The 13,691-nt window shown below is 47.5% G+C and overlaps 1 protein-coding gene across 1 annotated transcript in view; it reads right to left on the reverse strand.

Moving 5' to 3' along the window:
• Positions 1-10,214, reverse strand: part of kcnn3 (potassium intermediate/small conductance calcium-activated channel, subfamily N, member 3) — a gene marked incomplete at both ends in the record, with an annotated part of 49,470 nt that extends 39,256 nt beyond the window's left edge. The window contains one exon of the mRNA XM_079757282.1: positions 9,102-10,214. Within this exon, the coding sequence (XP_079613408.1) occupies positions 9,102-10,214 (1,113 nt within the window). The remainder of the gene's footprint in view (positions 1-9,101) is intronic.
• Between the last annotated feature and the right edge of the window lie 3,477 nt (positions 10,215-13,691).

The raw sequence follows: 13,691 nt of genomic DNA on the forward strand, positions 1-13,691 counted from the left end.
GGGTAAGTACATAAACATCACCAGCAACAGACGGTCGCATGACAGAGCACAAAACAACAACATTAGGCCACACTCCTCACTCTCTGTGCACTGATAAGGAGCCATAACATACCATGCATCATACTATTGTCATACTAACTAAACGTCACATAAGTACACATGTCAAAACATGCATGTGTAAACAGAAAGGAGGAAAGAGAGAAGAGGGAGGTGAGAAAGAGAAAGGGAAACATCGGCTGCCCCTGTTCAACTCAGAGCTGGAGTGCAGCCACTCTAGCTGTTAAAGTAGCAGTAGCTATGGGAGCTGTCATCACTTTCCCCGGCAGTGATCTGAAGGGAAGAGAGGAGCGGGGGACGGCGAGCAGGAGAGAGCAAGGAGGGGAAGAAAAATTGTGGGGGTGGGGAGTTGGGTGGGTTTTGTGGCCGCCAGAAATGTAGAGATCAGGGAGGGAGCAGAGGAGTAAGAGAAATGGCTGATGGCTCGTTTGGAAAATGGGATGGCAGTTGGTTGGTTTAATTCCTTAATGGGCCTCATGTTCTGTCTGAATGCCAACCTGCGGCGACTTTAAGGAGCCTTGCAGGCAGAGCTCTGCAAAGGTCCCCCAGTAAACGGCGGAGAAATGTCATCTGGGTGGAAACAGATGTGCCTGCGCGTTCGTGCATGTAGGTTGCATGTTTGTTTGTGTGGGGGAATGTATGTGTCCATGTGTGCATGTGCGCATGTGTGTGTCTGTCTGTGTGTGTGTGCGCATAATGTGTGTGTGTTTCTGTGCATTTGTGGGCATGTGTGTGTGTATGTGTGTGCGTGCGTTCGTGTGTGTGTGTGTGCGTTTGTGTGTGTGTGTGCGTGTGTGCATGTGTGTGTGTGTGTGTGTGTGTGTGTGTGTGTGTGTGTGTGTGTGTGTGTGTGTGTGTGTGTGTGTGTGTGTGTGTGTGTGCATGTGTGGGTGCATGCTTGGGTGCATGTGTGTGTTTGTCATCAGTGCAGAGGGGAATGAGGAAGATGTTGTCAGCCCCCACTGTGAAGGGAACGACCCCCCTGCTGGGAATGGAAGACCTGTTTAAGAGTCACTGGGGATGGAACACAAACAGTCGAGTTGGGCACGCAGGAGACAAAGAATAATGTGGAGTGAGGAAAGGAAAGGGGAAGGAGGGATGGGGGGAGAAAGGGAGGAAGGAAGATGGAACAGATAACCACGGTTAAGCTGTGATTCCTCGATGCTGTGAACAACCTGGGCCCTGCTAAACACCCAAGAAGGAGAGCATACATGTTCCCACACTCCCGTCAGCTGGGGCCTTTATGTCCTACTCACTCTACCTCTCTTCGCTGTCAATCTCTCACTCTCTCTCTCTCTCTCACACCCCCACCCCCACACACACACACATAAACAGACAAACACACACACACACACACACACACACACACACACACACACACACACACACACACACACACACACACACAGGACCACTAGTTGCATGTCACACTAATCTTCCAACAGGTCCATGGACAGAGTGGCAGGTTACGTTCACAGCAGCTGGCCCTTCCCTCAGAATAGATATGTGCCATCGCAGGCATGCGACCCCGGGCTACAGAGGGGAGAACCAGGGACCTCAACGGCCACATTGAGGAGCTGTAAAAGTGAGACATAGATCAGAGAGTGACAGGCCACCTGCTAGGGGTCCAGGTTTCAAAGGGCCGCAGTTTATTCTGAGATAAAGACATGCATTTCATCTAGGTCTTTCTTTAACAATCTCATTGCATCAATAATATAAGCTCATAAAGCTGTTTAAGGTTAGGCAAGTCCCTGGGTAACATGATCAGTGACGAACTCAAAGGATAAAGTTTATGTGTAACTATGAATAGTTTTTATTATTTGCATTGATACGTGGATGTTACAAACACACATTCTCGATGTGTATTATCTTGGGCCCTATCTTGCATCCGGCGCAATTTACTTAATCACTGGCGCATGTGTCGCTGCTAGTTTGCAACTGGCGCAGAGCGTTCTTTTCCCTCCTGCGCCACGCGTCGGTAAATTAGGGAATGATCTTGCGCCCCAAGGGGCGGTTCGGCGAAAGAAGGAGGCGTGTTCTGGCGCAAACTTTCCCTGGTGCTATTTTGCAGTTTCAGAAATCACTTGCGCCACAAACCAGGAAATACCTGGTTTAAAGTCAGTGGCGCGTTGTACAAATGCTATTTTAAGGGCGCATGCATAATGTTGCTTGTGAACCTCGCGCATACACTTTGCTTCTCTCATCTACCTAGCCACACATTCTTGGTAAATTATTTGGGAAAGGACAGCTGATACAACGGTAATAAGTTGTACTTTTAAATCAATGCATCTGCAAACACCGTACAGCAAACACATATTTAGCTGACACAGACATCGTGTACATGCCCATAACTTTTAGGATTGATTTGATCGTGAGAAAACATTGTTTTACCGCGAGTGAGTGTTAAAAAGAATGAATGAATGCGGGCGCGCGTGTGTGTATGTGAAAAAGAATTAATGAATGCAGGCGTGCGTGTGTGCGTCCATCTGTTTAAACACACGCAAACTAAACACGTAACGCATAATACAGTCCATGGCAATGTATATTAACGGGGGGACCCATGCATATTAGGAACACAAGTCGATAACGATAATGCATACAACACCGATAAGAAACGATGTTTATAATGTATTGCGTATATCATTAAATAGAACCAGAGTTACCGCATATCATATGTTATATCATATAAGTTTTCTTTGCCGAAATTTATTTGAGGACTCAGTATTTGTGTTGTGGAAGAAAACCTTATTCCACGTGTGAATTAGGCCATATTATTTGGCCATAAACTGAGCCATTTGAAGTTTGAAATTCATGTGCATCTGTCTCATCGGAGACTGCAGGCGCGCTGTCAACTCGTCAGATTCAAATGCGCTCATGGCTCTTAAAGGAGATGGGAGCTGGAACTCTCATTGGTTTATTGCACGTTACGCCCAAACCACACCTACGGGTAATTAGGCTACTTCAGACCAACCCTTTTTAGATTTGCGCCGGGCGCAAGGGTCATTTTTTGCGCCGGTAAATTAGCGTCATCGCCATAGAACCGCCCACAAAGCTACTTGCGCTTGGCGCTTCTCACTTGTTTCAGACCGTTAAAAAAGGGCCCCTTGACTCACTTTAAAGGTCCCATAGCATGAAAATTTGACTTTATGAGGTTTTGTAACATTAATATGAGTTCCCCTAGCCTGCCTATGGTCCCCCAGTAGCTAGAAATGGCGTTAGGTGTAAAACGAGCACTAGGTATCCTGCTCCGCCTTTGAAAAATGAAAGCTCAGACGCTCCGATTTCGAATTTGGCCCCATATGTCTTCATAAGGGGCCAGGTTACCTACCCTTCTCTGCTTTGCCCGCCCAGAGAATTTGGCCCGCCAATGAGACAATGAGCTACGACTGTTGTACATTTCTTTGTTATTTGGATAACCGTGCTGCTGTTGGTGTTATGGCACATAACATGTCGGGTTCTCTGACATCCCTGGCATTTCCACAACAAGACTCATAGTGGGGGTTATCTCAGCCATGGTTGAGAAGGAAGGGTACATGAACTGCGACATGGAGGAGAAAGGGATTGTTGCCCACGATTGTCTCCCGCTGGAGCCCCGCTGCCCACCATCGCCGCTGGGCGGTGGTGCCTCGGCGCTGCCCGCTGCCCGCATCCGAGACAGTGGTAACTCGGCAGCGGGCAGCATGGCTCCGGCGGAAGACAATCACGGTCAACAATGGCGGGCAACAATCCCTTTCTCCTCCATGTCGTGGTTCAGTCTACTTCAAATCGATGTGGAAGTGGAAGAACAAGAGACGTCTGAGAACCCAACGCAGTCGTTTGAGATTCAGAATATCGACTGGAGGCGCACACAGCATTTGGCCGTGATAATATATTATATGATATAGATATCTAGGTATAATATGATATTATTTAGATGTAGAGCTCCAGGACTCCCGCCGGAGCACCCGGAGTGTTCTAGAATATTTACAGAACATGGCCAAAAGCTGTGTGCGCCTCGCCATTGCAATACATCCACTGTAAACACGAGCGCATGGCACCGTGGCAGCAAGCTGTTCAGGGCCACATCCCCAACCTCCACCTTGACCCGCCTCTAAAAAAGGGAACGTTTATGGAAGTAAATCTGTGCCATCTGATTTTGAAGATAAAATGTCATTGAATTCTAAGCACTGAATATTAATGCATTGAAATGACGGATCTGTATTTTTTGCCTCTGAATTTAACCCTTTAAATTGTCAATACATTTTTTTCAGTTTTATTTTTCCATGTTAAAAAATTAAAAGCAAATATTTCAACGTCCCCAAATTGAACATGCCAAATTCAGCTGCAAAATTCAATGTATGAAATTCAGTGTTAACATCCAGGGACCAAAGGAAGAGCAATCCATCCTAGATGCTAGATCGCGGGCAAGCAAGGAGAGCGGGATAAGAGCGTCACTCGCTGGTTCTTTCTTTCTTGATATAAACGTTAATTAATTACATTTAACGTTAATTCTAAACAGCATTTTACACAGTAGCCTATAATAGGAAATGTGCAAAGGTAAATCAACTTCATTAAACACTGACTGTAGCTTTTTATGGGGTGGACCTTACTAAACGCCCTATCAATTGTATCGGTCTGTAAAATGCTAATCAAATAAAAAAAAATGTATTTATTAAGCACATTTAATATCAAGGTGTGTGTGGGGGGGAATGTTATCTTTTATTTATGTTTTTGTTATATGCACAACGTTTTTGTTTTTCTTACTGCAGTATGAAATAAACAATGAACTAATGCCTGCATCATATGTGAAGTGGGTGTGCGATTGCAGTGACTTGGCTGGATTTACATGCAGTTTAAGGGTAATTGTATTGGGTTAAGGAGCCCAATTTATTAGGGCACCAATTTTGGGCGATCCGAGGTCCCTTTGCCTACATTTGGTGTGGTGCTGGGGCGATCTGAAGCCCACTGCCCACTGTGGAACGAGAGCGCAGAGCCGACAGTATCGGGCAACTGAAGCGGCAGCAGCCTGCAGTTCATAATGTTGAAGCGGCAGCAGCCAGCAATAATGTTGGCTCTGCGCGTTCGTTGCGCTCTTGTTATGCCACCATAGAGGTATATCAACCGTTTTGCTCCAGCCACTTAACGTGCGCCCGGTGTCACAAAACGAATGGCCCCAATCCGAGTGATCGATAATGATACAAACGTTAAGTTTTAAGCTTGTGCATGTTTCCGCACGTGAGCGACCTCATGCCTGTCTACTCTTCAAATTTGTGCATTTTGCAGAAAATCTGCAACGGCGCCCCCTTGGGTCACACTTTTCGGTGGCTCGCAGAATTCTGTGTAACACCCGCTCGCTCTCCTTGCTTGACCGCAATCAAGCATCTAGGATCGATTGCTCTTCCTTGGGTCCCCGGATGTTAACACAGAGTTTTCATGAATTGAATTTTGCAGCTGAATTTGGCATGTTGAATTTGGGGATGTTGAAAATATTTAAGTTGAATTTTTTAACGTTGAATATTTGATTTTGAATTTTTTAACATTAAAAAATAAAGCTGAAAATGATTTATTGACCATTTTACGAGTTAAATTCAGAGGCAAAAATCCAGATACGTTATTTCAGTGCATAAATATTCAGTGCTTAGAATTCAATGGCTTTTTATTTTCAAAATCCGAAGATACAGATATACTTCTATACACGTTTGCTGAAAGCTCATTGTGGGACTGGCTCGTAGTAACTGTAATTCTGTTACTACGAGGCTGAATTTCTTGAACGTCTTCAAATACTGTATTAAGGGCCCACTTACACCTATATATAAGCATCCATAAAGAAGCATGCCATGGGACCTTTAATGGTATTTCAAAATATACTTTAATGAGGAATTCTGAGATTCTTTCCAATATTATCTACTTTCCAATATTAACTACTTTCCAAGTATCGTGAAGCTAGCTTGCAGATCTCAAGGAGTCTATATATATTCGCAAATACACAGAAGGATTTAAAGTAGGGCCATGGGACTATTACTATGTGTAATAATAAATCCAAAGTGTTTTAAATCTGAGGAGGAATCAACATATTTCATGTCGTTATGCCTCCTCTCTTTCCAATTTCATTGCAATAAACAACTAATGGAATCCTAATGGAGTAAATTGTAAAACTCAACACACAATATAAACTCATTAGCTGGTCCTTAGCAGTGGCTGGCAGTCTGGGAAGCAAGTTGTTCAGAGGCTGTCAGAGGCTTTACACAAGATGTAAAAGAGGAATATGAAGAGATTCCAGCTCCAATATAAAGATGGTTAAAAGCCAGTTTAGCTTCCATATCAGGTTTAGCACACTGCCACTACAAAGTCCCACCGTCAGAACGTGACGTACGACATAGCACTTGGGATGAGCCAGTGTTTGTGTGCACTATATCAGCATTGTACTTGTGCTGGGAGGGGAGGGATGACGACGATGACCGTGTGTTTATGAATCTGTGTGTGTGTGTTGTAATCCAAGAGCCAGAAGATAATTAGTCTCACAGATCAGACTTCAGATTGATCTCTAAAGTCTGAGCAGACAAGCTCATATCTGGAGGAACTGGCCTTCACGTTCTTCCGCTTCATATTTGTTTCGACCAATCATGTTGCTGGAGGTTTGATCTGTAAACAAGTAATTGTCTCACATAAACTTGGCCAGCAATGTTTGAAGAAAGCTGTAAAAAGCTGTAAAAAAGTTTTTTCAAAGGCATTAAATCAACACAGTGTAGACTGGCAACTGTAGAAATAAACGCGTTAAACCCCCATCTGAAAGCATCATCCGTGTGTACGATTTCTTCTGTAAAATATCCCGGAAACAAAACAGTAAACAAGGCGTGACTCCACCCCTTGCAGCTTCTGGTTTTCGGCCTCTTCCCAAAGGTTGTGCAACAATACACCAGGACTGCTGAACCCGCGGTAAGGTTATAGTCAATAAACCATAGAAGGAGAATCCTTTAAGAGGTCCCCTCTGGTTCATCTTAGGTTCACAGCCCCGCAGGGTCCTCCTCCCGCTGATCAATCTCCCTCCGCTACTCCGTCTCATCCTCTACATCCACGCCATTCATCTCCCTGACCACCGCTGCCGCCTGGCATCTCCCTCACGCCACGCTGGGAATTCCAACAATGGTCCCATTCAACAGCAATTGTCTCTTCCATAATATGCCCAGGGAATAAAGGGAAAGAGCCCTGTGTGGAGGTTGGACCGGGCTTTTTAGATGTGTAAACTCGACGACCACTTCGGTTATGTTGCACTGTGCTCTTCTGCAGCAGACTCCATTAGGACTGCTGCCTACCTTAAACCAAAGCTGCATATGGTGAGAAGCACTTTCAATCTCTTCTCAAAAAACAACAGTACATAATGGACGGTGCCTAAATTACACTTAAGTGTACTTTAAACAACTGAGAAGTGCAATGGAAGGGATCAGCCTATTTCAATAGGCTGTACAATAGATAGAACGATATTAAGAATAACATTTGTTATCATGATCTTCCATCCTGTTCTCCAAGTCAAACGTGTAAACAGAACTATTTTCCATCCATGACTTGAAGCACACACTCCAACATCAACCCTAACGTTTTCTCCCTGAAGCGCTACCCTGTGGGAGGCTAGTAAATCAATAGTACATGCACTAATCACGGCCCTATAGCCCCATGCACAACGCATGTAATCAACAGAACATGAAGTCTGATTAATAGGGGAAGGAGGAGCACATCAGTCCTAGGTTAGGAACCTAAATCAGGCTTTTCATTATCACCTCTCCTCTTGATTTCTCTCTCTTTACAGATTTTTTTGCAGCCTTTCATTCCTCTCTGCTTCTTCGGTCCTAACGCCCACTGGAGGAGCTGGGAGGGAGGCTGATGGGGAGAGAGGGGAGAGGCGGTCGGAGGGTGGGAGGGAGGGAGGCTGATGGGGAGAGAGGGGAGAGGCGGTGGGAGGGTGGGAGGGAGGGAGGCTGATGGGGAGAGAGGGGAGAGGCGGTGGGAGGGTGGGAGGGAGGGAGGCTGATGGGGAGAGAGGGGAGAGGCGGTGGGAGGGAGGGAGCAAAGGGACCAAAAGAGGCAGAGAACATAAAAAGTGATGAGCGTCTCCTTAGGGGAAGAGGGTCAGTGACGTGTGAACTGAACAGAAACGAGATGAATAAACTGAGAAGGACTGAGTCTAGAGGAGAGAAGAAGATGGAGGACATATTTAAGTGAATCTGTGTCCTAAAGTAAAACCCCTGACTGTGAACACACTGGTGGGCAGAGGGATAGAGGAGTTAGCGGTGTTGGGAAGAGGAGGAGACAGACATGCACCACAGCAGAAGATACAGGAAAGGAAAGATTTGTCTTCCAATATCAGGGATATGCTCTGCCGTTTCCAGAGACCTGTAAACAGACAGACAGTCTGCTAATAGGCTACCTGTACACCGGAGTGTCTAAGCTGTCATTCCCCACAGTGATCAGCGATGCGGGCATGACAGATGCGATGAGTGAACGTAATGTTTCCACCTTACTGCCCAACGAAGGCTAGGGCTGCTTGAGGAGTCACTGCTGCCAGACACGGAAAAGAGTCCAAAAGTGCAATATGCACATGTAGTCTCACACGCACACACACACACACACACACACACACACACACACACACACACACACACACACACACACACACACACACACACACAAATAAACACACATTAAACCCAGAAGCCTAAACATCCTATTACACTCCCCATTACACAGACAAATGAAATCCTGGCCCCTCACCAATAATGTGCCCCCCATGTTCCCCACATTACATCACCTGCAGCCAGGGCCTGCCAAAGCCACACAAAGCACCTCCAAATCATGAGGCCCCCGGCCGCTGTGTCGCTGTCTCACACCGACGTTTGTTAGAATCTGCTGTCTTTATGAGTGAAATCTCTCCCCCTGTGTCCCAGACACATCTCATAACTGGACCAAGCTAATGGCTGCAGCCCTCTACTGACGGCTGGCCGTGTCTATACAGCCAACGTTAATGTGTGGAGTCGCGGTGGGAACACATATATGGCGGTCCATCTCCTCACCTTGTTGTACACGCCCCAGGACAACTCAGTCTCGATCACCATGACGACGATGCCAAACATTCCAAAGATGAGCGCATAGTCGCTAAGCCGTTTCCTCTTCTCGAATAGCGCCCTGCGATGGCCCAGTTTGTAGCCAATGTTTTGGTTCTTCCGCTTGGAGGCTTTGGACATGCTGCCCCGGGGCCCAGTGCCCACGCCCCCCATGCCTCCCTGCCTGCTGACCCCGCTCATGGAGCCCACGGCCCCCGAGCTGCCCAGCGTCCGCCGGCTCTCCACCAGCGCGTGGTTCTGGTGGTAGATGGACATCTGGTTGGACGTGGAGTCGCTGATGTCGTAGCGCCTTGCGTACGGAGAGTCCTCCTTAGACGAGATGACGATCTCAGGTGGGCTCTGGATGGGGGGCAGGTTGGTGGAGGACTGGGACAGGAGGGAGGCCGTCGGGGCGTCCCGCTCCCGCCCAACGCCACCGGCGCCGGCCGCCGCCCCCCCGGCCACAGAGGAGACCCCACCCTCCTTGGTCTCACTGCTGCTGTCAGACTCGATCAGGTTCCGGCGGGAGGCGCTCAGCCGGCTAAGTGGTTTCATGACCCCGCCCGTATACTTACAGGAGCTCATGGCGATCTCGGTGAAGGGGTTGCTGTCCCTGCGGTGCACCAGAGGGCTGGCCTGCCGGTGTTTACAGCCCCGGTCCCGCTCCCGGTCCCTCTCCCGCTCCATGGAGGGCGAGTGGGAGGAGTAGAAGAGGGCGTTGTACACCGGGGAGTTCTCCCCGCTGAGGCTGTGCTGGGAGCCCAGGCAGGAGGACAGCGGGGTGCTGGTGGGGTGCAGGGCGTTGGGGATGGGGGGCGGCGGGAGAGGCTGGGCCCCGGAGGAGGAGAGGGGCAGCTTGGGCAGTGGGGCGCCGGGCAGGCTGGGGGCGGCGCCGGAGGCCGAGGGGGACGGCGTGCTGCCGTTGAGGCGGTCCAGGCTGGTCCCGCCCATGTGGTTTGAGTGGTTGGCCCCAGGGAAGGCGCCCGTCATAGAGGGGTGGGATCTGCTGCCGAGGGGCAGGGGGAAGCGGGGGTCCTCGTCCTCGCTGCCCCCCAGCAGCGCCAGGCTCAGCGGCGGCTCCATGGCGGCACAGGTATGGCAGGCCGCTCGCACCTGTCGGCTGTAGCCCATGCAAACACAGAGAACACAGGAGCTGGGTACAGCCACACACAGCAGGGCACAATAGGAGCAGGTGCATTCAACATTCCCCACATGGAGGGGAAGGAGGACGCACACAGACCATGGCCTCCGGTCATATTGCCAGGCCCAGTGTGGACCGCCACACACACATCAGGGTGAACATGTTGGTGTCAAAGGGCTAGAAAGGGCAAAGTTACTCAACGGGAAATTATTCAATTATGGTATTATACAAGAGTCCACTATAAGCTCCCCCCCTCCCAACCCTATTTATATTCCCATAAGTCATGCCCCCCATCATAATGATGTCATGTCTGTGATGTAAGTAGTTACACATTATTTTAGCACTGAAACAACACAGCCGACAACAATTGCCCTGCTACATATAAACACCAATGTGTGAACCGTTATTGTCCATGGCTCATGTCTCATGTGTGGATTTATCATAATGATAGCATATTTAATGATCTCAGAAACAAATAACCTACTTTCTGGAGGATACCTTCATGGGCCCTGAACCCCGAATCAACCCCCAGCCCACCCCCTCCTCCTCCTAACCCCCCCTCCAATCAGTGTCTCCTCTCCCCTTACCTCCGCTCCCTATTCCTTGGGCTTGGATCACTGGCTGGATGAAAATAGACTTGGACACTTTTTCTTTTTCATGTTGTCACGGTCATTCCAGCTGTAGCCTCGCTTGCTGTCATCATAGAGCTAGTACAGCCACCAGTCAGTTCCCACCGTTGCAAAAATAATTTTCTCTTTAGACGTTTCGCTGCTTCCACGGTTTTGTCGTCTTCTGTTTGTAAGATTTGTATGAATATAAAAACGTACCTATATACACGTTGGAGTCAGCGGTTTATGGACGGCACCCATTTCGATCGTGCGAAGGACCAAAGAAAAAAATAATAAACAAGAAAAACCTTCCAACATGTTTGTCGATAAATCTACTGTCAAAACCGTGAACCAACCTGTGAATCCATAATAAAATATTCACCGAGACCGCAAACCGCAAACGGCGACAAAACAAAAAGACAAACCTGATCAGGTCAAGTGAGATATTGTCGTTAGAATATCCACGCGCGATAAAAAGATCTCAACTCCTCCGACTCATTCAGTCCACTAAATGTAGGATCAATCTCTGTCTCCTGGAGCCGCTCCTCACTCTCCTGCAACTTCTCTCCTCTCTCCGCCTCCAGCCTCCCGGGGCTTCTCATTGGACGGAGCAGACAGACACGATGATGAGCGACTAAACAGGTGGTAGCGATGGGGAGATGAATCCTGTACACCTGGTAAGCATTGAATTTTTTTTATTTCACTTGGGCTCCCTGTTCGGTGATTGGCTACCGCTGAATGTATTTACAATGTAACAATATACCATAAGTACAGTGAAGGTGCATTTGTGGCTGCCATGCTGAGATCAATAGGTCTGGTGTGATGGCGGCACGTTACACCACGCAGGCCATAATAAACCCTATGGATAACGGTGAGGCAGTCTTTGTAAAGAGTATTATAACAAAAACACAGCATTGTCGCTTTGGGGAAACACAGTTGGCTTTTATTTAGTTACTTTTATTTAAATTAACATTATATGAGGTATAAGAAAAGGCCACACAGATTAGACCCTAAACCCGATGAGCCCAGTGAGCCATGAGGGAAATCAAGTCTGCTGTCATGCGCCTCCATCCATCCATTGCAATCCTCAGTAGTCCTATAGTGTAAAGATGCAGCCTGGCATCAGTGGAGATGCGGTGTGGTTATGTTTACCATTGAGTAGGCCCCATAGCCTAATTATTTCCCAAGCAGCATACTTTCAAATCCCAACCCTGGTCTCCCCTCAAATTATTAAATAACCTAATGCAATATCATCAGTATCAATCACTTTCAATAGCCCCACCTAAATTAGACTGGTAGAGTTCATTCAAATTTAATGCAGTGCACGTCATGCTGTTGCAGTGCACTGTATCTGCCGAAAGGCCTACATGCAATTAGGTAAGAGTTTAGTCAATAATGCTTTATTTTTTTGATATGTCAGAGATTTCACAGAGAGGAACTGGGTTCCACTTGACATAATTGATTATATTGGGAACAATTCAGAGCAAAAGTAGCATGTGTCTGTGTGTGTATATGTGTGTGTGTGAGAGAGAGAGAGAGAGAGAGAGAGAGAGAGAGAGAGAGAGAGAGAGAGAGAGAGAGAGAGAGAGAGAGAGAGAGAGAGAGCAGAATTAGACTGCACAAAAAGTGCACAAAAGTGGAGGGACACTTTTTGCCATAATTGTCTCTGCCACGTTTAAAAACGCATGAGATTAAATAAATAGTAATACAACACTAAATCCCTCCAGACAGGAGAGAAAAAACAATACAACTATGAATATAACACGATGAGGCTGTCTACACAGGGAGGAACTGTGCATCCCACACCCAACACATAGCACAGATGTAGACTGTGGAAAAGATGTGAACAAGTGAATAATATAATAGATAGAAGAATAATGACTGGGAAGGCAGTTGCTATGCCAACCCCAGAGTATACAGATGAACCCTTCCATCTTATCTCATTTTCTCCATCTCTCTCGCTTTCTCTCTGAATTCTCTCCCACTCCTTCCTTTTTAGTGCAATGGCACATAAATGTTTGAGTGACAGGAAATTATACGAATTCTATGAAACTTCTTAGACCAATTCATAGATTGAAGATGGAGGGGGAGGGACAGAGAGAGAGAGAGAGAGAGAGAGATAGAGAGAGAGAGAGAGAGAGAGAGAGAGAGAGAGAGAGAGAGAGAGGATCTGAATGGCATTAAAAACACACAGTCCTTCATCCACTGTCCTCGGTCAATACAATTCGATGTGTTTTCCCTGTTAGGTCTGCCCTCAGCTCAACTCTGTAAACTCGCCCACCTGTAATTTTCCGCTATGACACAGGTTATGAGATTATAACAACGTCTGACCTTCTAGCGTCAGAAGGAACAATGTGTGGTTCTGCTCTATTGTCTTCCTAACAAGACTTCTGGAGGACTCCTTGAGGCTGACCACTGAGCGGGGGGCACAAGCAGCCTCCACTCAGACTCATCACCCTAATCCTAATCATGCTCTGTGAGCCGTCGGTACGCAGAGGAGAGGACAGCAAAGAGAGCGTTTGATCCCCCTCTCCTCCTCCTCCTAACATAACACATCTACGAGCTGCGTCATGTTACACGCCGGAGCGGCAGAAGTGATGAGTAAGAGCATGAGACGGCTGCAGACCCCCCCCCCCTCTTTAATACACCACTTGGCTGAACCCTCACTCCATCAGAAACTCCCTAAGTGTTGCCCTACACAAGCTCCATCATATCCTAATGGCAGCGATTGCATTAGCCTCCCTGGAACCGTGTGGTCCCCCCCCACTGCCCTCCCGCCAAAGAACCCACCACTGCACGCAGATGGATTTC

Source organism: Pollachius pollachius (assembly GCF_949987615.1).
Source record: "Pollachius pollachius genome assembly, chromosome: 1".
Lineage (NCBI taxonomy): Eukaryota > Metazoa > Chordata > Actinopteri > Gadiformes > Gadidae > Pollachius > Pollachius pollachius.